This window comes from Rhododendron vialii, chromosome 10a, assembly GCF_030253575.1.
Source record: "Rhododendron vialii isolate Sample 1 chromosome 10a, ASM3025357v1".
NCBI classification, from domain to species: domain Eukaryota; kingdom Viridiplantae; phylum Streptophyta; class Magnoliopsida; order Ericales; family Ericaceae; genus Rhododendron; species Rhododendron vialii.
In genome coordinates this window covers 7,320,355-7,343,436 of record NC_080566.1, presented here as the reverse complement: position 1 = coordinate 7,343,436, position 23,082 = coordinate 7,320,355, and the positions used below count along the sequence as shown (strand labels likewise).

General features: G+C 38.8%; 3 protein-coding genes across 3 annotated transcripts; all 3 read left to right on the top strand.

Moving 5' to 3' along the window:
- Positions 1–4,744: 4,744 nt before the first annotated feature.
- On the top strand, positions 4,745–11,348 carry LOC131304594 (uncharacterized). Its single transcript, XM_058331888.1, has 6 exons — positions 4,745–5,137; positions 7,984–8,106; positions 8,559–8,741; positions 8,847–8,928; positions 10,782–10,846; positions 10,947–11,348. Exons 1-6 carry the CDS (start codon positions 4,847–4,849, stop codon positions 11,229–11,231), a joined length of 1,029 nt encoding a protein of 342 aa, XP_058187871.1. The 5' UTR covers positions 4,745–4,846; the 3' UTR covers positions 11,232–11,348.
- A 495-nt stretch (positions 11,349–11,843) lies between these two features.
- Positions 11,844–15,148, top strand: LOC131304593 (protein trichome birefringence-like 19). Its single transcript, XM_058331887.1, has 3 exons — positions 11,844–13,102; positions 13,994–14,310; positions 14,429–15,148. The coding sequence occupies exons 1-3, from the start codon at positions 12,608–12,610 to the stop codon at positions 14,889–14,891; spliced, it is 1,275 nt and encodes a 424-aa protein (XP_058187870.1). The 5' UTR covers positions 11,844–12,607; the 3' UTR covers positions 14,892–15,148.
- Positions 15,149–17,209: 2,061 nt separating this feature from the next.
- Positions 17,210–19,443, top strand: LOC131304592 (protein trichome birefringence-like 19). Its single transcript, XM_058331884.1, has 2 exons — positions 17,210–17,721; positions 17,984–19,443. Exons 1-2 carry the CDS (start codon positions 17,242–17,244, stop codon positions 18,752–18,754), a joined length of 1,251 nt encoding a protein of 416 aa, XP_058187867.1. The 5' UTR covers positions 17,210–17,241; the 3' UTR covers positions 18,755–19,443.
- Positions 19,444–23,082: the final 3,639 nt, after the last annotated feature.

The window sequence follows — 23,082 nt, the reverse complement described above, 5'->3', positions numbered from 1 at the left end:
AGGGCTGTAACCTATTCAATTATTCAACTTTTAAACTTTTATCAATAATATTGCAGAGATTCTCTCTCTTTTTCTTGTGCGCAAGAATTGCTCGTTGCGACGAGTTGTTTATCTCGTTTGGACTAGTACGCTAACTAGTCTCTCGTGAATTCCGCCGCGTCAGAATCGACGGCCATCAATGGCAGTGCAAGCGGCGGGTAACGAAGGGCAAAAAGCTGTGCGACGTTCACTATTAACAACAGTGTTAAACACTGCTAAATCATACTCCTATCATTCCACCATCCAAACAAATTTGCCCAGTCCTTCAACTACTTAATAAATACATTCCAATAAATTGGACATATTCTTCACTAAATTACAACACATAATCCACAATGAAGTAGAGGTTACAATTTGACAAGAAGGCCCACTTAAACTCAAATCATGCAGGAAAAAAAGAGCAACGAGGAACACAATTTTAAAACCCAACTCCAAAATAATTGTGTTCAGATAGAATGCTTGTTGGGGGTTGTGATCGTCGCCACCACCGTTGCATTGAAGGATCTCGTCGAGGTCGCCGAGGCAGGTAGGAAGGCAGGAGTGTGGGGTCGGTGTTGTAGAGCTTGACCCGGTTTATGTTTTGGGTTTTGAGGAGTTGGACAACTTTGGAGGGTTGTGGGAGGTTATCGGTATCCAAGAGTGACAGGGTGGGGAAGTGAGAGAGGGAGAGGAGTAGGCTAAGGAGGGGAGGAAGGTTAGGGGTGCCATGCTCTATAGCTGGTGGAAACAAAGCATGAGAGAGGAAATTTGGTCTTCTTTTCTTGGGTTTATGTCGACTTTATTTTTAAGAGAGAGAGAGAGAGAGAGAGAGAGAGAGAATGGCTGGGCACGTGATATTTTTATCCTCAAAAGAAAGAGAGAGAATGTAACTGACAATAATACCCCTTAAAAGGGGTCATGTGCAAAGCACATGGTCTTTTTCCGTCCAAAATATAACGCCATCCATTTAAAGGTTGACATGGGAACCAATTGAAAACTCGAAGTATTAATTTGTCCAAATTAAAAGGTGAAGGACCAAATTGAATTTTAGGTCAAAGTCGAAGGGATATAAAAAAAAATTTCCCCAGAGTTTAACACTAGGACTTGTCAATAAATATAGGGTTTTAAGTTGATAAAGTGAGAATTATTGAGTTGAATTTAAGAATCATGCCATACTTTTGGATTCAAAACTAATTTTCTTTTTCTTTTTCTTTTTCTGTTAATTTTTTTGGAAGTGGGATTGTAAAATCCAGATAAACATTTTATAGTATCTTTTGGCAGACTTTTTTTTTTGTCCTTATTCAATTTTTTTTTCATATTTGTTAGTTTTGTGTCGTCTTTTGTAGATTATTGATTCGTCATGACGAGAAAAATCTAAAAAGTAAAAAATTATAGTCAAAATCCAATTTTTTAAAATTTCTTTTTTGAATAAAGACGAAAAAAATGACTTATTAACTTATTTTTGTCTTTATTCAAAAAAATTGACTTTTGACTATAATTTTTTACTTTTTATATTCCTCTTATCATGAAGAACAATAATTCACAAAAAAAATTAACGAAATACTAACAAATGCAAAAAAAATTTGAAGAAAGACAAAAAAAGAAACCATTTTACTTGTTAGGCCAAAATAGCATGATGGGCCGAACGATCATCAACTCGAATCCGAGGCACTTAGGCCACTCCATGACATAGCCCGTGTTTTTTTTTTGATCCTCCATGACATAGCCCGTTTGGTGGGCAGAGATTGAAGCGGGATAAAGGCTTTGGCCATTGGGGGATATCCTAGTCCACTTTTATTATCTAATGTTTGGTTCTCTCCTTTGCACTCGGACGGCTTGTCTGCAGGATAAGCTGAGTCCGTTGCTAGGGTCTTAGCGAAACCCATCCCACCTCCGACGATAAACTTATCTGGGTGGGCGAAATTATTAGCGTGCCCCTCAAATCTCTCCGCCGTTTTTGTATTTTCATTATTACTCCCTCTGTCCCAATTTATTTGTCCAATTGTCAAAATACGTGTCTTTCAAAAATATACTTATATCTTATATTTTATAATGTTTTTTATGATTTTGAAGATTTTGTATAATAAAACTAATTGAGACCTATCAAACAAGATCCATATTGCATATTAAAAACATTACGAATTGAAAATTATAGCCAATTCTTTGAGAGGTCAAACGCTCTCAAAAAGTCAAAAAGTGGACAAACAAATCGGGACGGAGGGAGTATTTCTTTATTAACCAACTTTTACCTATTCATTTCAACTACCAAACAAACCTCTTTTTAGTTAATCCTTGATTTTTAACGGTTTCCCTCATATTACATATCCACCATTTCTCCTTTATCACCCAGAACCTTATTTCCCCGCGGATGGAGACGTAAGTTCACACAGAAAAAGATAAACAGCCAAAAATATCTGCAAACGAGTCGAGTTGAGACATATATATTACTAGTAATTGCTGGTGCCTAAAGAGGCACGACGCAATGCTTTCTAAATATAGTATAAATGAAGTATCAAATTTCCCTTTTTTAAAGTTTTTTTTTTTTATGGATACAACGGTTTTTTTTAACGCCATCTCACATGAGGTAAGTCTAGAATATGCATATGGTCCCACCTCATGCGAGAAGAGTATTACAAATAATCGTGAATTAGAAAAAAATCCCTTCTCTCAACAAAATCAACTTGTTGAAATTTTTTATTTTAAGAATAAGTTTCAAATATAGTCAATCTAACCAAGTTCATAAAATAGTTTAACACAACAAATGTTACCAAATTTGTTTAATTCGGTTAATTGCATTCAGGGATAGCATCAGAGATATTAAAAATGTATAATCATACGGGATTCCAACTCGAATTCAATTTTTTGAACGTCCACACACTCAAAAGTGACACCTATATCGCACTTGTTTCTTTAACTAACCTAGAAAAATAGAAAAACAAAATAGTTCAAAGATTACATCTAACCAAGGTAGGAGTAGAGTTTAAAACTTCGTCTACACAAAAGCCTCCAACAAAAAAACCTACAATCTTCAATCCCAGACAGATCATAAAACTCCAAATCATCCAAACTAACAACTCAAGTTGTATTGATCAATAATTTTGTTCTCTTACCTATTAGTTAAAAAGAAAAAGAATCTGATGCAAAGAATTATTATTGACCGCAAAGAATTACACATGGCCGCGAAGAATTACTCATGGCCGCAAAATTTTACTCCTGGCGCGAAGAATTACTCCTTGCTGTGAAGAATTACTATTGGCCACAAAGAATTACTCCTGATCGCAAAATTTTACTCCTAGCCACGAAGAATTACTCCTATCGCGAAGAATTACTTCTGCCGCGAAGAATTACTTCTGGTCGTGAAGAATTACTATTAGCCGCAAAGAATTACTCCTAGCCATGAAGAATAACTCTTGGCCGCATCGAATTACTTTTGGCCGCATCGAATTGCACTTGGCTTCATCGAATTGCACTTGTCCGCATCGAATTGCACTTGTCCGCATCGAATTACTCATGGCTGCTAAGAATTGCTTTTGGCCGCATCGATTCGATGTGGCCAAAAGTAATTTGGAGCGGTCTAGTTCAATTCGATGGGCGAATTGCAATTCGATGCAACCAAGTGTAATTCAATTCGGCCAAGTGCAATTCGATGCGGCCAAGTGCAATTCGACATGGTCAAGTGCAATTCAACGCAGCCAAGTGCAATTCGCTGCGGCCAAAAGTAATTCTCGACCAAGAGTAATTTTTTGCTGCCACGAGTAATTCATTGCGGCCAAGGGTAATTATTCGCGACCAGGAGTAATTCATTGAGGGAGAGACTACCCTAGATTACGGTAATCAATTTTGACTGATAACTGTTAGGAAAGTAAGAAAATATCGAAAATAAGGAATCAGAATAAAATTAGGAAACATCAATTTTAGTTTTTCTTTCATCCTTCCTTCAAATATTCATTCTTTCCAAATATATTTCTAGTCTTACTATCCGTAAATCTCAGCCATAGATAAAATATGTACAAATTCGAGGGTCCAAAATATGAAAAATTCAAAAATCGCTGCTCCATATTATATAGATACTCATATTATGTATGCTCTCTAATTAGTAAAATAAAAATAAAAATAAAATTTTTTTTTGAGTAAAATCATTTTATACCAAGAATATTTTCCAGTGCAAAATATTTTACGTCAAAACAAACAGAGCCTATATTTTCAGACTTTTAACAGGCTCCCAAATGGTATGGGAACATGACGCTCCCATTAAATATAGACCCTTAGATTGAAAATAGTAAATCATATTGATCAAAACTACCCACAAAAATAAATTTATTAAAAATAATATAATTTTATGATTTTTCCATCGAAAATCGCAATAATACATACCACGGAATTTGGTTATATATGCCATTTACTACTACGTTACATGAATATATTTATTATATTATTTGGTTACACTTACAATATTACTCCTCTATAACTACAGTAACTACGCCGATACACATTATTTGCTATCGGGAGCATCATGCTCCCCAACCACTCGAAGCATAACAGTCGGAACCTTACATTTTTCGTACACTTTTCTTCTAAGGGTATGTTCCGGGAATTAAAGGTGACAATTTATAAGAAAATGACGCATCTCGTAAAATAAAAAATAAAATACTTCGCAAAACTTTAGAAAAGACCTTTAACCACTTTACTGTTTTTTCTTTTCTTTTTCGCAAGTTTCAAACAGAAATATTTCACCTCTTTCTGCTTCTTGAGTGCGGGGTAAATTCTTTTTTCCCTTTTCCGAAAATCCAAACAGAGAGAGAGAGAGAGAGAGAGAGAGAGAGAGAGAATGGCCGGACTGTTCGCCTGGGCAGCAGATGTGGTCGGAGCCGGCGGACACAGCAATGACGAAGACGACACCAACGCAACAATCCCTCTCGTATTCACTCCCGAACAGCAACAGTACGTTCGAGACTTAGATCTCAAAGCCAAGTCCCTGAACCGTTCGATCCAAGATCTACGGCTGAGACTCCCTCCCCCTGACATCTCCCAACGCCTCCCTCACCTCCACGCCCACTCCCTCGCCTCCAACGCCGCCCTCGCCCTCCAGCTCAACGCTCACTCCACCACCAAGGAACAGGTCCCTCTACTAATTCCCAGTCTTTTCTCATATAGTCATATGGGTGTATCTTATTTTCGTCCTTAATTTGGTTTTCAAATATGGGTTGTGGTTCTAAGGGGTGTAAACAAGCCGATCCGAGCTTCTTAGCCTTCGAGGTCGTTTACTAAACATGCCTAAAAGTTGAGCTCGGCCCGTCGAGAAACGAGCCGAGTCTGACTAATTTACTTAACGAGCATCTTTAAACGAGCCAAGCCTATACAAATGAGCCGAGCTTTTGTTGGCCGAGCCGAGTTTTGAGTGTCGAGTTGGGCTCATTCAATAAACGAGCCCAAAACTCGAGCTCTGCTTGTCTAGTCGGGCCGAGCCAAGCCACGAGCTGCTCATGAGAAGTTCAGTTCGTGTGCAGCCCTAGGACGCACTCACTGGTTCTTGTTGTTAAGTGTGTGCTTTATTTGGGGTTTCTTCTTTTACTGCAAAAATTGATGTGATTCCTTAGATTTGTGGGTTTTAATTTGGAAAATGATTTTTTGCACCCCTTTCTTAAGATTAGGATGGCTAAACGGACAAAGCTAATTGAGTTTGAGCTCGCGTTCCTTCGTTAAAAGCTTGTTTCAAGATTAGTTTGTTTCATAAACAAGTCAGGCTTGAACATTTTTTTAAGCTCGTTAAGATCTCAAACCAAGTTCGAACAAGCTATTACTCGGCTCTTTCTGCTTATGATGTATCAAAAATTTGAGCTACTCAAGATCAGCTCATGTTTGAGATTAGCTTGTCTCATAAACAAGCTAAGTTTGAACATTTTTTTTTTTGATAAGTAAAAGAATATATTACCAACAAGGCATTAAGGGAATGCCGCTCATATACAATTGAAGGCCACGAGACAAAAAGGCCCTATACACCTGCACTCCTATTCGACTGAAAAAGCTCAAACCAATCTAAAAATTGGCCAAGAGATGGGAAACAATCATACTTGTCCCAACTATACAAGCTATTTAACAAAAAACTTTTTATTTTAAATAAAGGCTTTTCAACCCCCTCAAAGCATCTCGAATTCCTTTCACGCCAAATCACCCACATTAAGCAAAGAGAGATCATAACCCAAACACGTTTCCTTCTTTTTCCCACTCTAGCACATTTCCAAGCAATTAAGAGTTCCATGACACTCTTGAAACATCCCATTGAATCCCAAACCAAGAGAACACCAAAGTCCAAAGCTCCCAAGCCACCGGGCAATGGAGGAGGTGATCGACCGTCTCCACATCCCTTTTGCACATACACCACCAATTTACCATGATTCTCCCTCTTCAAATCAAGTTATCGATAGTAAGAATTTTGCCTTGAGCCGCGCACCAAACAAAGAAACTCACTTTAAGCAAAGCTGAGGTTTTCCAAATAGCTTGCCAAGGAAAGGAAGGATTACCCCCCTGACATAAAGCTTGATAATAGGATTTCACCCGAAAGGATCCAGATGAGGATAGATTCCACCGCATCTCATCTCCCCTTCTTCTATCCCCAGTACACCATACACTCTAGTGAGCAACGACATCAAAGCCTCCTCCTCCTGTTCATGCATATCTCTACACAAGTGTATATCCCAAATAGTAACCCCGTTTTGAACATGGTGGTAATCATAAACTTTCACATCTCTATTGCAAACTAAGATATAGACATCCGGGAAAGCTTCCCTCAAACATACATCTCCACACCAAACATGCTCCCAAAACTTCACTCTATGCCCATCACCAACCGCCAAACGGGTATTCTTACCAAAAACCTCCCGCCCATTCATAATGCCCCTCCAAAGCAGATTGAAAAGTTCTTGGATTTCCGTATCTAATTTGTCCTATTTTGGTATATATATGCAAAATAATGTAAATGCTACATGTTTCCCAAATTTGTAGTTCCTTTCTGGGAAATGATTTTTGCATGCATTTCAAAATTTATTTCTTGTGTGCTTTGAAAATTTATTTATTTCTAGTCTTCCACCTATTTTAAAGTGCATTTATAAAATAGTGGGGTGCAAAAATCATTTCTTTTGCTCACATGGGTCTTTAATTTGATTGAAGATCTTCATTGGCAACCTACAGGTTGCCAGGATTCTTACATACAAGACTCATGGTCTTCAATTCAGGAGTTTTTTTTCTTGACATGGGTAGTAGAATATCAATTTAGTTTCTTATTCAGTTGTACTGTTGACATTGGTGTGGTTTTTTTATGTTTATATGGTTTAGTGCTCACATTTTTTACCATTTGTTGGAACAGCACTGAAAAGCTTGACGTTGAATTCTTAAGTTTCTCCAATGTTGCTATGCTGTATCTTGTGTTCAATTCTTCAACTAAGGGGTTGTTTTTGGCAAAGCAGATTTGTGGCCTTTAAAAGTAGGCCTATATTAGGTTGTTAACTACCAACTCATCTAAAAGCTTAAGCTGTTAGAGAGAGGGAAAACTTTATTATTAATATTCTTAACACTCCCCCTCATGTGTAGCCAAACTCTCATCCATAAGCGGGCTAAACACGTGTAAATTTTAATCATTAGGTAGACGGTGAGGTTCGAACATAGGATCTATTGCCTGGTCTGATACTATGTTAGGTTGTTAACTACCAGCTCATCTAAAAGCTTAAGCTGTTAGAGAGAGGGGAAACTTTATTATTTATGTCCTCAACATGAAGCGATGCTAATTTGGTATATTTCTTTGGATTAACAATTAACTCTTGGGCCTAGATGTTTGCCTTGGATTAGAACTGGCCCCTACTGTTTAAGATTGGAGATTTCCTTTTCCTTTTTTCTCATACAGTTGGTAGTTGGATGAGCATTCAGTTTGAACCAAAGTATAACGTTTTGGCAGTGATCTTTTTGGGCCAGGCACAACTGAGAGAGGTTACATTGCGAGAAGAAAATGCTGCATTTGAGAAGGCTATATCTGATTGTGGGAATAAAATACAAGAGAAGTTACAAGAAGCAAATTTACTTCAGTCTAAGTTGCAGGTAAGAGATAAAGTACCAATATTTCTTTCGTCTTTTTGCTTTCATTTCCTTCAGAGAGAAATAATCCTCTCTAGGATTCTTTCTGCGTGTTGTGGTTTTCTTTTGAACTACTTTGTCACAGAGAAGTTGATGAACATACATTTGTTGTAAGTGATTTTTGAATAGTTTTCAAAGCAGTGAAGCATGTCAGCAGGATTGTACGTCGAGGATTTTATGTGTTCAGGCATAAAGAGCAGTTTTGAAGAACTTTGTGGACAAATTTGGTTAACTTTGTGGTTTTTTTAGTTGGACATATTCTGTCACTAAAACCATACAAGCAATTACTCCCAACTAAATGAGGATGGAGGCCGTGTGGGGCCTTTTTTTTGTTCCACATTGAACTCTTTTTAAAGTAGAGCCGTCCGTTCAATCCTCACCAACCTTTGAGGCAAATTAAAAGTACTGCCTTACAGGAAATGGACTTAACTGAGAAAAATCTGAAGGCAGAGTTAGACAATGTGATTGCTGCATTGGATGACAGGCAATCTGGAAAATCAGGTGAACTCCTGGTTGATTCAACAGTTAAAGCTCAAGAAGATACAGAAGCTTCAGAATCCAATCTACTGGGCAAGTTAGAGAACAAGAAAAAAGAACTGGTCTGTTGCATATTTCTCATATTGGTCATGCCCTTTTTATGTAATTTCTACTAGTTTTCCCTTGTAAATACTTTGGCTGTTACTGAAACCATTTTATATTCTTAGGGTTCAATGGAAGTGATTGTTCAGGACTTGGAGAAAAAATGGGCGCAAGTCCAAGAGAATGCACTGAAGCAGCCTTCTCCTGGTATTTTACATTATCCGCTTCTTCATATGTATAACTTGTTTGAACTTCCACTTTATAATAATAAGCAACAAGGCAATCTTTTTTTGGCATGGAGCATCAATGTCAATAGGTTATGTGGGTGGGTTGCGTATGTACTTTTTTAATCGGAATATCAGAACATCGGAGGACGAAAATGTCAAGGAAATGTCCATACAAAGATGTTGTGCTCTCTAGTTCCCATTCTGCTACTGCTGCAACCACCTTTCTGTGATCTTCTTCTTTGTGGTCTTTAAACTAAATTAAAACAAGGCTGCTGATTTTGCCACTCCCTTTTTTGTTAACGCCACTCCCCTGCAAGTGTATTTTTGCAAAAATACATTTGCAGGGGAGTGGCGTTAACAAAAAAGGGAGTGGCAAAATCATTTCCCTAAAACAAAGCACCTTTTTGCAGTTGTGGGCATTTCATTTGGACAGTGACATGTCCGTTGGCCATACTGTAACCGATAAGGATTCTAGGCATGTTAGGAGCATGCTGGCACTAGTTGTTAATGTTTGATATGACTTATCCTATGTGGAGGTGTCTCAACCACTTAGATCAGCACGCGTTACTAATATGTTAGGAGTTGGATGGTATAGGGGGATTAGGAAACTAGGGCTTAAGGCTGTGTGTAGTGGTAATTGGGAAGGGTTCTGGTTGTTAAAAGCTTTCAGGGTTAGGGTTATAAGACAGGAAATAAGTAACTAAGGGCTTCGAGTGGGAAGGGGCCAAGTTTGAAATCTAAGGATGCAGGGTTTAAGAACAACCATGGTTTTCGATGTTTAGTTTAAGACTAATTTGTAGGAAAAGTTTTATGCTTCTAGTTGATTGGCAGTTGGAATGTTGGGTATAGGTAGGGGCGGACAGAGGTAGGGGCCCGTGGGGGCAGGGTCCCCACTCAATCTTGTAAAATTACATTCATATCCTTGTATATTTCAATTATACCCAATAAATTTATGATCGCATTCTAATAAAATTACTCCTAATTTCATTTTTGTGGATATTTGTCAAACTAATTCTTAGAGTGGTACATTTCACACCATCATTTTGTGCACACGCATTTCTGTTAATCAGAAACTGAATTTACCTGTAGTCACCAATTTCTATAATTTTAATTTTACATAAAAGATTTATTATTTCAAGAAATCTAAGCATACGAGTTAAGTTTACTCAAACAAGACAAGAAATAATATGTAAACTAAAATTTCACTATTGTAACTACAATGTGCCGCCCCTCCCCCCACCCCCCCCCCCCCCCAACAAATACAAATTTGTGGGTCTGCCACTGGGTATAGGGCTGAGAGTTGGACCTTTTGGGTCTGTGAAAATGATAAACTTAGAATAGTAACTTTGTGGGAGGGAAGAAAAAAAGGTGTAAGAATCCCACTTCTAACTCGTTAGGTATTACCCTTAGAGTAAGGTTGCACAAAGCGTAACATAATGATATGGTAACAACACAAGAATGACTGCAATAAGTCTTAACGAAATCAATGAGGTTCTAGAATCTTAATGAAATAATGCAAGGAGTCATAAACTTTCTAGAAAAACTGAAAAAGGTTGCTAACTAGTGTGATGTGTGGTTTCTGAACTCTTTTCCTTTACAGCTTTGAAAATTTTGTTCTACCCACATTCTATTTTGAAATCGTTGTACTGAGCACTTCGTTAGTTGTTTTTTCTTTCTGATTTTATCCCAATGACAATCTGTGGAAAGTTTTACCTGTGGGAAAAGTTGATGTGGAGAACTTTGACCTGCAGCTTCCTACTTGGTGTGTTGAAATAGAACCAAGAAAGGTATCTAAGCTTGTCTAACTTTTAACTTGGATTCAATTTCCTTCAGCTCAGAGAGAGAAAATGTTGGATAAACAGCTACACAGCCTAATTGAGCAACTAGCCGCAAAGCAGGTGCGATTTGACTATTTTGAGTTTGCTTGATTTTTAGTCATTTCTTTATTTGACTTTTAGAGGAAGCTCCTTATGTTCTATCCTTACTCCTTCCTTGTAGGCCCAAGCAGAGGGACTACTTGGTGAAATCCATCTGAAGGAGATGGAGCTAGAAAGGTTAAATGGGCTGTGGAAAAGGCTTGAAACCAGTACGGGGGAAGCCAATACAGCAAGGAATCGATTGGGAAGAAGCAACTCTGGTTACATTGTGGACCCACATCATAGGCCGCCTTATCACGTTGGTGGCCGAAATGAGACCCAACAGAGGCTCATGCTACTGAGGTCGGCTTTTGTCCTTTACATTTTAGCTCTCCATATCTTGGTCTTCATCAAGATTTCATTCTAGCGAGTGTAATGGTTCTTCAGCTGTTGAATCTGGTTTCAATGTTTTATTATTCCATAGTATCTGGTTGTACAGAAGCATGTCTCATGTATAAAATGGAGTGCTAATTTCCTTGTTCTAGCTCTGGCCTCTGGTCATCCCTGCCAATGTGTTCCCATAGTGTCAAACAAACATTACATTCTCTGTTGGCACCTACTCCTTTTTGCTTTCAACTGCTGTTTCACCTCCCGAGTGTAATTTGTTGTGCTTTCATCTTTACGTATGCTTCGGATCAAAATAAAAAATAAAAAATCTTTACGTATGCTTGGCGGCTCCTTTTAGTTACGCCCTATAAAGATCCCGGTGCTACAGTCCATGGAATGTGTACTTCTGAATTTTATTCTTTCGGACAATGATTTGAATTGGCAGAAATACTGCCCTTTCGAAATTGGACACTCTCAGTAGATTTGAACCTTAGCAACATTCTCAAGAAAATTGTTGTTGAACACTTTTCGTGCAATAATTTGCTTTCAATCAGCAGGCAGAGCCACCTTTATGTACAGGTTTGTGTGTGTGTGTGATAAGTACACTGGTTTGGTACTCTGAAAAAAGAATTAAGAGGCCTAATGTGCACTAAGTCCTATAGTATGAAACACTTAATACTTAAGTCCAAAACAAATACACACTGTTAAAGACAAAATTTAAACAAATAGAGAGAAAATTCTATTGATATCGCCTATCACTATTGTGTTTTGGCTTCTCTCTGAGCGATAGTCGGACTTTTATATTTCCAAAAACAAGCTCATATGTCGACAAAGATTTGTGCAAACCTATTCGCCACAATTTCTCCCAAAAGAATATTAGTGAATTCATGCGCCGGTTTGATCTTGTTTGGCTCGAAATATAAAAATTAGTCGAGGATAATTATAAAATGTTATGTATGTTTTTTTATCGCGCTATTGACACTAAAATATGAGATTTTGGCTATGTATATTACTGGTTAATAGAGCTAGTAGACTTAAGAAAATTCTTGAATATCCTGCTAAATATTCATGGAGCCGCCACCGATAAATATTTGAAATGTTAGTTTTTTTTTTTGTCCTGATAAATACTTGAATATTTGAACTAAGTTACAACAAATGAGAAGATGTTACTAGTGTATCTTAAACAATGTGAATTAACTACAATTAAACATGGGAGTTATACAACTCTTGTAACTATATTTGCCCATATTTATTGACATGGGTTTAGTGTAACCTTTGGCAAGCCATTTCCAGAATTTCTGCACCAATCCTCACTTTTCACTATAATTATAAACTACACCACCGAGAAAGTGCTATTACTGAAATGGTATATGCACCCCCAAAATTCAAAAGTTTCCTCTTCCAAATTTTCCTCAAATGAGGGTTAATATGCTAAGGCTTCCTAGTGGGTACAACTCATCACAAAACTCTTACAAAAAGGCAATCCTGCTAACCCTAACCCTAGCTCTCACAACCCTAATCATTCTGCACTACGTGTATGACAATGTATCAACTCATCAAAACATTTCAAGCCCTCTTTACCGATCGAAACCGTTGGTAAGTCCCGATGACACAATAAGAACGAAGTCAATGAAGGGATGCAACCTTTTTAAAGGGGAGTGGGTGCCGTATCCCAAAGGACCTTATTACACAAATGAAAGCTCATGTGCACTTGAGGAAACACAAAATTGTCTCAAGTTTGGAAGGCCAGATACAGAGTTCTTGAAGTGGAGGTGGAGACCAGATGAGTGTGAGTTGCCTCTGTTTGATGCAGCTGAGTTCTTGGAGATTGTTAGAGGGAAATCCATGGCCTTTGTTGGGGACTCATTGGCTAGAAATCAAGTGCAGTCACTGGGGTGCCTGTTGAGCAGTGTAAGTGATTTTCCTTGCCTGTTTCTGTTTTTTTTTTTCGTTTTTCGTTTTTGTGTTCTTGAAACAAAAGCAATGAATGGTTTAAAAGCTCTCACAGTTTGTTGTGTTGTTTTCGCTTACGAAAACGATTTTCAACTGCTCTAAACACCAGTTTTCGAAACACAGGATTCTTTTTTTGCTGTTTTCAAAAGCATTTTTCCATAAACAGTTCGTGGAGCAAGGTAGCTGGTTTTTACAGAAAATGAATACTATACCTAACAGGCATAGCATCCATGCATGAATTCAATTGCAAGAGTTGCCTATCGATAACAAACGCTTACAAATACATATCGGATCAACTTCGTGCGCAAATTACTCATGAAGTTGTCCGTTCCTCTTGAATTTGTCCCTCTATTGCAAGAAAATGATAATGTCAAAACTGTTGTTAATTTCAAAATTTTCGGCATAAAATTTTCGGCATTTTGCACGTGGTAGAGTCTTTTAATCCCACATCATCCCATTCAACAAGCAAACAAGAACTCTAAAATAAACACGAAAAGAAAATATTAGGATTTGGTAAGGGTCTCCGTTGGAAATTCATACAGAGCAATCAATGAATTCCGGCGAAATAAAAGATCTACGTGACCAAATTTTCCTCTTCAGTAGAAGATCTCTCTCCTTTTCTTCATTCTTAACGGGAATGCATTGATAAAACTGTCCTTTCCATATGGATCCTCGTGGCATGATCTCAGAATTTCTTCGCACGCCGTAGTTTATTAGGCTTGGCTTTTGAATTGGGTGATGCAGCCAAATACATGGATATGTAGTATACTATTCTGTGCCTTTTTTCTGTTATCTAATTCTTCACAATCAGTAAAACTGTGTTGCAAGCCGCTACTATTCCCATCTCAGGTCGCTCAATCCGTGGAAAAATCGTACGAGGACAATCCAAGATCCAAACGATGGTTCTACCACGATTTCGATTTCACCCTAGCGCATTTATCGACTACTCATTTGGTTGAAGCCAAGGGCATCGATGCTACGTCAGACAGCCCTGTAGAACTGCACTTGGATGAGGTTGACAAGGCCTGGTCAACCCAGGTTCACGATTTCGACTGCGTGATCATCTCGGGAGGACACTGGTTCTCCAGGCCGTTGATGTATCGCGAGAAAAACGAGGTCGTCGGGTGTAGCATGTGCCGTACAGAGAATATCACAGACCTCACCAGGTATTTTTTCACAAGGCTTGTGCAAGAAACAAATGTTTTCCAGATGCTGAATCCAGTTATGTGACTTCTCTGCACTTGGGTAAAATTTCTGGTTTCTCTTCACCATGTCTGCCTTCAGGTACTATGGATTCAGAAAGGCGTTTCGAGCCGCCTTTAGGAACCTTCTTGACAGCAAGAACTTCAAGGGGACAATAATCCTGAGGACAATAACGCCCCCGCACTTCGAGCCCCAGGAGTGGCACGGGAGAGGGAACTGTGTGAGAACAAAGCCGTATACGAAGGAAGAACTGAAATTGGATTGGGAGATTATGATGTACTACCTGGTTCAAGTGGAGGAGTTCTTGGCAGCAAAACTGGAAGGGAAGAAAAGGGGATTGGTTTTCAAGTTGCTGGATGTAACTGAAGCCATGAGGCCAAGGGCAGATGGTCACCCTAACCATTTTGGGCAGCCACCTGAAATGAGGTCTACGACGTTTTCCGATTGTCTCCGTTGGTGTTTGCCCGGACCGATTGATTTGTGGAACGAGCTTTTGCTGCAGGTAATGAAAACGAAGGGCGATGGCCGCAACTGGTCGATTTGAAAATCGGGTAAACTTATTATAACTGGGGACAGATTCAAGATTTCAGCTTTTCAGGTACGAGTTAGTCATGCGTTATATGTAACGTTTGAAGGTTTTGTTAAGTTTTAGGGGTGCGGTCGCCTCTCCGGGCCCTGGATTCATCACTGCTGATTATGGTTCTGGATTTCCAAGAGCATTGCATGGTTTGTTGTGGTTTGATATCAGATGGAGAAATATCATGTATAGGAAACCCAAAGAATGTAGCAGGCTAGCAGTTTTTTTTTTTTTTTATTATCAATTTTTGAAATTCCTGTTACTGCTTATTTGATTAGTTGTCAAGAGCAATATTGCGTTAATGGCTAAAAAGAAGACACGTTCAATTGGCGTGAGGATTTAGCGAAATCAACGAACTGACCAGAAACAACCTTGCGAAAGAGCGCTTGAAATTTGCGTCCAGGCACTCAAACTTAGCGGCCAGGCACTCAAACTTCGTGACTAGGACCTCTAACCTTGCGGGCAATATCTCAAACCTTAAGGCTTTTCCCTCAAACTTCGCGGTCACGTACTCGAACCTTGAGGCCACGGCCACACACTCGAACTTCGCACCCCGCCGAACCTTGCGGTCACACACTCAAACCTTCCAGCCACGTTCTCAAAAATTGTGGCTACGCTCTCAAACCTTGAGGCCACGTGTTAATTGAATTTTTTTTTTCCATCTGAGTATTAATTGAGGTTTGAAATTACCCTTTCAAAGTCGGAGCTCCATACTAACTCGGCTAACTTCGGGCAGAGAGGGCCTTGGTTTTTGCTCTATTCTCCCCATCTTCTCTTTTTGATGACAAAGATGGTAGCGTGCGCTCTCTCCCTCCAAAGAAAACTAACAAGGCACAAGTACATAATATAATTCTCTTCTCCTCTTCCTAACTCAACTAAACAAAACAAATGAATTTAAACTTTCTTTTCACCTATTCTTCTTTAGTGATTTCATCTAATTTGCTTTTCTCTTGAAAAAATCAGACACAGACGTTAATTTGGAGCTTCCAAAAGGCTACACTAGATGGTATGCGATCGTCCGTCTAGAACTACCTATCCCGGTGCCTTTTCCTTTGGGGTTCAATGGTAAGGGGTATCCGAGCCATTTTATGCACATGACACCTTGACTAATCCCTTCCAGTTCAATCCGGTCAAAGGCAAGCCATCTTACTCCGAAATGGGACTAGTAATTCAAGAGAGAAACTCTCGCTTTGGTTCAATGACAAGGGGTATCCGGACCAGTTTATACACACCTTGACTAATTTCCTCTCCAGTCTAACTAAAACCATGCCACCCTCACCAGGATTAGAAAATTCACCAAAGAAACTCTTACGGCCTAACCCCAAGGGCCATGCCTTCGGTATCCCATAGGTAGGAAGAGCTTTGGGACAGGGGCATAGAATTTGGGAATAAAGACTTCTGGTTACACCATGCTACACTCAACACACATAATCAGATTTTCTTTTTTTTAATGGCGAAAAAGAAATTTTATTAACCTTTAAAAGATGATACAAAGATTAATAGGCACATGGTATCCAATCCGAGACTCAATCCCTAGATTGTCAAGTTGCCAACCAAGAAAATACCAATATGGGACAAGCCCAAACACCTGAAAGGCCTAAAACCCGAATACATGGGACAAACCCAACAATTAAAACAAGAGGGACATAGCCCAAACACCTAAAAGGCCTAAAAACCCAGATTACAAGAGACAAGCCCAACCATTTAAGCCCAATCAAAACCCTACCACACAGCACCCCCAGCCAGCACCGCCGACTTCACCAGCCACCACCGCAAGAGCAGACCGCCACCCAAAAGCAGACAGACCGCCATCGCCGCCCCAGGAAGCCGTTAGGCCAAGAAAACGAGCAATCCCATAATCAGATTTTCTTGATGTTGAAAGTAATTAATGTTACTCAGCCACTTTAGTAACGAGTTAACTTTGAAATGAATACCGACTAACTGTTACATAATCAAGTTTAAATGATGTTTATGACAATTAAAAAACTAGTATACGAAATTCATGAATCTCTCTCACAAATAGATGGCCACACTCAGGGTTTTAAATAAATGTCTCTCACAAACAGATGGCCACACTCAGAGTTTTAAATAAAGGCCGTTACATAATGTGATTTCAGATCTCCAATACTATTATTTACTTGCGTGTCAACCAATACGGACCAATATCGTCGGATATCGGCCGGCCGTTACGTTTCCCGAAATCGCAATTTAATACCCGGGGGCCCACATGTATTACAATTAATAGCATATGATTCAATTAGCACATTATATTGGTCACCTCATATGCAATGTTTTTTCATGTTAATGCTACCCTCAAATGAAGGTTCATGTCTCTGAAATTCGCAATGCAAAAGGCTTCAGAAAGGTGGTCCTATTGCTCATAATCTCACCTCTTCTCATCGCAATCCCTCTCTATGTCCTCAACATCTCCCCATTTTCCCTATACTCACCAGAACTTTCTCCAGTTTATCATTCAATGACTGCTGATGTCTCGAACCGCGTTTCCGTAAAGCCGAAGAGTTGCGACATCTCTAAAGGGAAATGGGTTCCATATGCCAAGGGGCCGTATTATTACACGAATTCAACTAGGTGCGTGGTCGATGATCGACAAAACTGCATGAGACTTGGGAGACCAGACGCTGGATTCATGAAATGGAGGTGGAAACCAGATCAATGCGAGCTGTCCCACTTCGACGCGAAGGAATTCTTGGAGCTCGTGAGAGGCAAGTCCATGGCATTCGTTGGCGACTCGGTGGGGAGAAACCAAGTTGAATCCTTGATGTGCCTTTTGGCTAATGTTGAGTATTTTCAAACTCGTGTAGTGCATTCCGAACAGGTTTCAGAAATATTCAGAAACCTGTTCGGAATGCAGTTTGACAGTGCTATAATATATGCATCCTATTGTGTTGGGAGTTCGTCCAAAATGAACGTAGCGTTGCCTGAAGGCCCTGAACAACATTCTCAGCAGTTATATAGACTATGTTTCGAGTCTGCTTGATTTTCCTCTAACTTGTGCCACAATTAGCATGTTCTTTATGAATGATATGTTTTTCTCTCAGGTGGCCCATCCGGTGGATGATGCACCGAGTTTAGAAGGTTTGATCTCGCGCTGGTTCTACAGCAATTACAATTTTACGCTTGGGCTGGTATGGTCCCCTAATTTGGTCAAGTCCTCCATTGGAAACCGCAACGGTTCCTCTGTCGTGGGTCTATTCAATCTCTACTTAGACAAGGTCGACGAAGGGTGGACATCCAAGATCAAAGACTTTGATTACCTGATCATCTCAGTCGGGCACTGGTTCTCCAGGCCATTAATATACCACGAAAAGGGTAAGGTCATCGGGTGCCATATGTGCCAGGATGCGAACATCCTTACCCTTTCGAGGTACTACGGATACAGGAAGGCCTTGCGAACCGCCTTCAAGGCTATTTCGGGGATCCCAAACTTTAAGGGGGTGACGATTTTGAGGGCATTTTCGCCAACTCACTTCGGGAGCGACGATTGGGTGAGAGGGAATTGCTCAAGGACAACTCCATTTGGAAAGGAAGAGATGGTGATGGATGCAAACAATTTGGAGTACTATTTGACTCAAGTTGATGAGTTCAGGACAGCAGAAAGAGAAGGGAGAAAGAGGGGATTGAGATTTATGCTGTTGGATGTTTTTGAAGCCATGGGAATGAGGCCGGATGGGCACCCATACCACTATGGGCACCCACAAAACAAAAGAGAGGCTATAGCTGATTGTCTCCATTGGTGCTTGCCTGGCCCTATTGATTCTTGGAATGAGTTTTTGCTCCATATGTTGAAGGTGGAAGCCCAAAGGGATTAGTTGATTGATAAAATACTTTAGGATGAAAAACTGAAATAGCTCTTGTATTAGAAATATATGTGTTTACAAATTTTCAGCAGCAGGGTTATGGATACGAATGTCCGGACACCAATCCGACTACTACAGATGCGTTCGGAGTCGTTTGATACACATAAATCCCATACGATGCAATTGGACTCAAATGCATGGAACAGTTGCAAACACATCCCAGTGTCCCATAATTCTACCAATTTCAACAGAGGGAGTTGTTATTTGATGTGTAGATGTGGTAGGAATAGTGTTCATTTTTGAATTTTGTGACTGTGTACCGAAGAGTTTGGTAGTAGTTGCAGTTTGCAGCTTATCCTTTGCCAACGAATTGTGTCCAGAAACCCTAGAGGGTTGGTCAAGTGGTGGGAGTAGTGACGAAGCCATGATTTCTCGTTTGAGGAGCAATTTTTTTTTTGTAACTCAGGTATTCGGGCCAGTTTATGCGCACATCGATAAAGAATTACAATTGCAAAGGTTGGTCGAGTACGAGTAGTGACGAAGCCATGATTTCTCGTTTGAGGGGCGAAAACATTTTCATAAAGAATTTCAATTGTGTGCGATCCATACAAACTAGTACTAGCACCCATTTACTGTATAAACGAACATATACAAGCAAAATGGGTAAGAAATCAAATAGTAGAAGACGGAAAAGGTTTTACAAAAATGCCAAGGACACATATGAGAGTGCACAGATCCAGATATAGATGTGTCTGGAAGTGTCTGATGTGTATGGTTCCTCCATCAGCTCTATGTGGCGCTTCGGCAGTTCCTGACATATTTGTCTCTGAATCCATGCTCTATGCGTCTATAGCATTATTTCAGGTTTTAAGAGGACTAGTACGTCAGCTTCGAGGTCGCCCATTTTCACAAAAGCACCATTTTTTTGTCATACATCAATAGAGTTAGGCCTAGTTTCCTAAAATAAGCCCTAGGCTTTTTTTCGTTTTGTTGTTATTCAAATTTTTTTCGCATTTGTTAGTTTTGCGTCAATTTTTTTTTGTAAGTTATTGGTTTGTTTCGACGAGAGGAATCGAAAAAATAAAATTATGACTTTTACCCAATTTTGTTTGAAAATGGAGTATCCAACTTTTATCACTTTTAGCCAAAAATCACAAAATTTTCAAAAAAAAAAGAGAGGCTAAAAGTGCTAAAACTAGGATACTTTCAAAAAATTGGCTAAAAAATATAATTTTTTACTTATTCGATTCCTCTCGTCGAGACGAATCTACAATCTACTAAATTTTGACACACAACTAACAAAGACGAAAAAAATTGAATAAGAACAAAATGAAAGAAGCTTATGGATGAAAGAACATGATAACTAGATAGGCTTAGACGTAGGAAAGAGGCCTAAAAAAGACCAAAAAAACAAAAACAAAACGAAAGAGTAGTCTAACTTGTTCGTAAGAAGTTCTAAGTCTTTTGAAAAGGTTAAGGGCCCACCCCATTGGCCCATTAGGTACAAAGTGTTTTGTGGCTTAATTTGTACTAGTATATTTGTAATTATTATTCCTTTTTGAATACACTGGGCCCACTGGGGTGGCAATGGTCCCTTTCTCCATGTGTGCCTTGTCTCTTAATGAGTAGTTGATCATTGTATTTAGGTGGTATTTGAGAGTCTACTTTTTGGCTTTTCATTTTCAGCTTTTTGGTTTTTTAATTTTTTAGATTATGATCAGAATGTGTTTTGGAGAATGAAAAAGTGTTTGAAAGATATGTGCAGAATATATTTTGGAACAATAGTAGTGTTTGGTAGATGAATGATGAAAATGAATTATGGATTGATTTTTTACCAAGTTGCCCTTGGCCTTTATTATTGTTTTAAAAGATGTACAAATTTTGTTTTCTTTTTGCCTTTGGCCGTTATTATTGTGTTAAAATATTTTTTTATAATATTTAATTTTTTCCATTTTTTAATTTTCATATGTGAGGTGTAAGGAAGGCATTCGATATTTTTTATTTGGTATTTTAGAATTTAAATAATAAGACCATGTAACAAGTAATATTTGAAATAAGAAATTTCACCACTTTAATTTAACGCCAAACATATACCTCATAATATAAAGAACAATAAAACAAACAGAAACCCTTAATATTAGCAAACAAATTAAAGTACCAACTAAAGCAAAAACACACACACACACCACGCCCAGTATGTACGAACTGAAGCAAAAAAAGAAAAGAAAATGGGAAATAAGTGGATTTGTCGTCTGGTGTGAACAGGAGAGGAAACAAGTGGATAAGAGGAGGGGGGGCAAAACTGATAAATAAAGGAAGGAGAAGTGGGTATTTTGGTAATTGACCAGAAAATGGGGAAAAGGCAAAAATGTGAAAAGCTCCTCCGGAGTAGATTTTGGGTTTTTGCTTCTAAAGTGAAAATCCATGAATCCATTATCCCAGAATGAGTTTTCATAATGGGGTGCCAAATACCCAAAATGAGAAAATGGGAATGCAAAAATGGAAAAATGGGGTTGCCAAACACCCCGTTAGACTTCACTGGCTAATGAATTGTTCAAGGTGCACGCGAATTAGCACGGACATTCGGTTATTGGGAGCAAAAACTATACTCGAATCTATGCACGAAACTATTTGCACATATAACATGGTTCAACCAAAAATCTGTTACAAAAAGAGGCTTTTGCTCTCCTAGTATGTACTGATGTCAAAATGAGTTGGATTAGCGTGCAGTTTGCAAGATTGCGGACTTGATCTAGGTCCGTGTTTTTTGTCCGAATCATTTGTTCACTTTGTATATGTCATCAAGAACCCTAATCGTGCTTAAAATCACGTTCATCATGTATCAATCAATCGATATTTGGGTTTTTTTCCAATTGCCCAAATCCAATTACATTTCGAAAATACCTACAAAAATTTAGAACTCGGAGACCTTGTTGTTCCTTAGAGAGGACAACAGTGTCCCCGAATTTACAAATGTATGATGCAATTCCGTTGGACTAATAGTCACCTCAACTTTTCCCAAATGAGTGTGCCACCTTAACATCTTTCTTTGTTTACGTGGTTGCAATAGATCAAACATATCTATCCTCCCTAAAGAAAAAGAACGAAAATTAGGCCACATGTCTTGTAATTAGAAAATTTTGGCTAAACAACGCGAAGACTCCAGCAACTATTACTTTTTTTCACGGGACCCTCTAACATTTAAAATCGCCCATACAGACCCCTTAACTATAACCGTTAACCAATCAGTATCTTTCTATGAAAAAGACCGTTAGATGACGATTTTTAAGAGGTAAAATCGTCATTTTCCTTTATTCCGTTGACAGAGTTAGTCTATTTTTTTATTTCATATTGATGAGGAGGTCTGAATGAACGATTTTAAACGTTACGAGGTCTTCATGGAAAACATGCATGGATAAGGGAGTTTCCGTAGAATTTCACTGAAATTTTTTGCAAGAAACGAATGCCTTGTTCTCTTCCATTTTCAAAAAGAATTTTTCAAAAAACACCCGTAAATTTTTTCTATTTCCAACATTTCTCTCTCTATCTCTCTCTACTTATTACTCCTATTATTTTTCAAAAAAAAATTCAAAATACAAACCTAACAAAGCATATTCACTTGGGAAATGATGGAGACAATTCCTTAACATCTGGTCAAATTAGGCTAGGAAGTGGGCCACCCCTCCGATTGGCATGTCATTAAAGTTGGAGTGTACGAGAAGAATGACAGCTTTTACCATACGGTCCCTTTGATGACGGAGATCCCTGTCCGACCCCAATTCGGACAAGGTTCCGTCTCATCCCTTTTTGGTTGTTGATCTCGTAAATTAACGATTAAAATGTGCCGAGCACTTTTTTTCTATCCGACCTCAATCCGGACAGGAGCCTGTCTCATCCCTCTTGGCTGTTAATCTCGCAAATCAACGGCTGAGTTGTATCGAGCACTTTTTGCTGCTCGACACATCTCAACCGTTAATTTGCGAGATCAATGACCAAAAGGAGTAGAACAGACCCCTGTTCGGATTGGGGTCAAACAGAGGATCTTGGTTCCTGTGTGACTAGAGTGCATATGCTGAAATTTGATTATTCGTATAAAAAATAGTATGAATTGCTAGAATGTGCGGATCAAAAAAAAAAAAAAAATGCTAGAATGTGAATTTCCTTATACAACTTATTTAAGCACGGTTACATAGCGTTTATATTTTTACTGAAAACAAGAGAAAATTCTAGTTTCTTAGGAATGCTACCCTCTCTTATTACACTTCTCATTATTCCCGTAATTTTCTCTTTCTTATTCTGCAACCTATTTATGCATGGTTACTTTTATATTTTTATTCACA

Excerpts from the sequence above, each read along its gene's own strand:
- LOC131304594 (XM_058331888.1), top strand. The coding sequence starts at position 4,847 with ATGGCCGGACTGTTCGCCTGGGCAGCAGATGTGGTCGGAGCCGGCGGA. Across the intron at positions 5,138-7,983 it reads ACTCCACCACCAAGGAACAG|GCACAACTGAGAGAGGTTAC; the intron begins GTCCCTCTACTA and ends TTTTTGGGCCAG. Across the intron at positions 8,742-8,846 it reads AGAACAAGAAAAAAGAACTG|GGTTCAATGGAAGTGATTGT; the intron begins GTCTGTTGCATA and ends TTATATTCTTAG.
- LOC131304593 (XM_058331887.1), top strand. The coding sequence starts at position 12,608 with ATGAGGGTTAATATGCTAAGGCTTCCTAGTGGGTACAACTCATCACAA. Across the intron at positions 13,103-13,993 it reads TGGGGTGCCTGTTGAGCAGT|GTCGCTCAATCCGTGGAAAA; the intron begins GTAAGTGATTTT and ends TTCCCATCTCAG. Across the intron at positions 14,311-14,428 it reads AATATCACAGACCTCACCAG|GTACTATGGATTCAGAAAGG; the intron begins GTATTTTTTCAC and ends GTCTGCCTTCAG.
- LOC131304592 (XM_058331884.1), top strand. The coding sequence starts at position 17,242 with ATGAAGGTTCATGTCTCTGAAATTCGCAATGCAAAAGGCTTCAGAAAG. Across the intron at positions 17,722-17,983 it reads TGATGTGCCTTTTGGCTAAT|GTGGCCCATCCGGTGGATGA; the intron begins GTTGAGTATTTT and ends TTTTTCTCTCAG.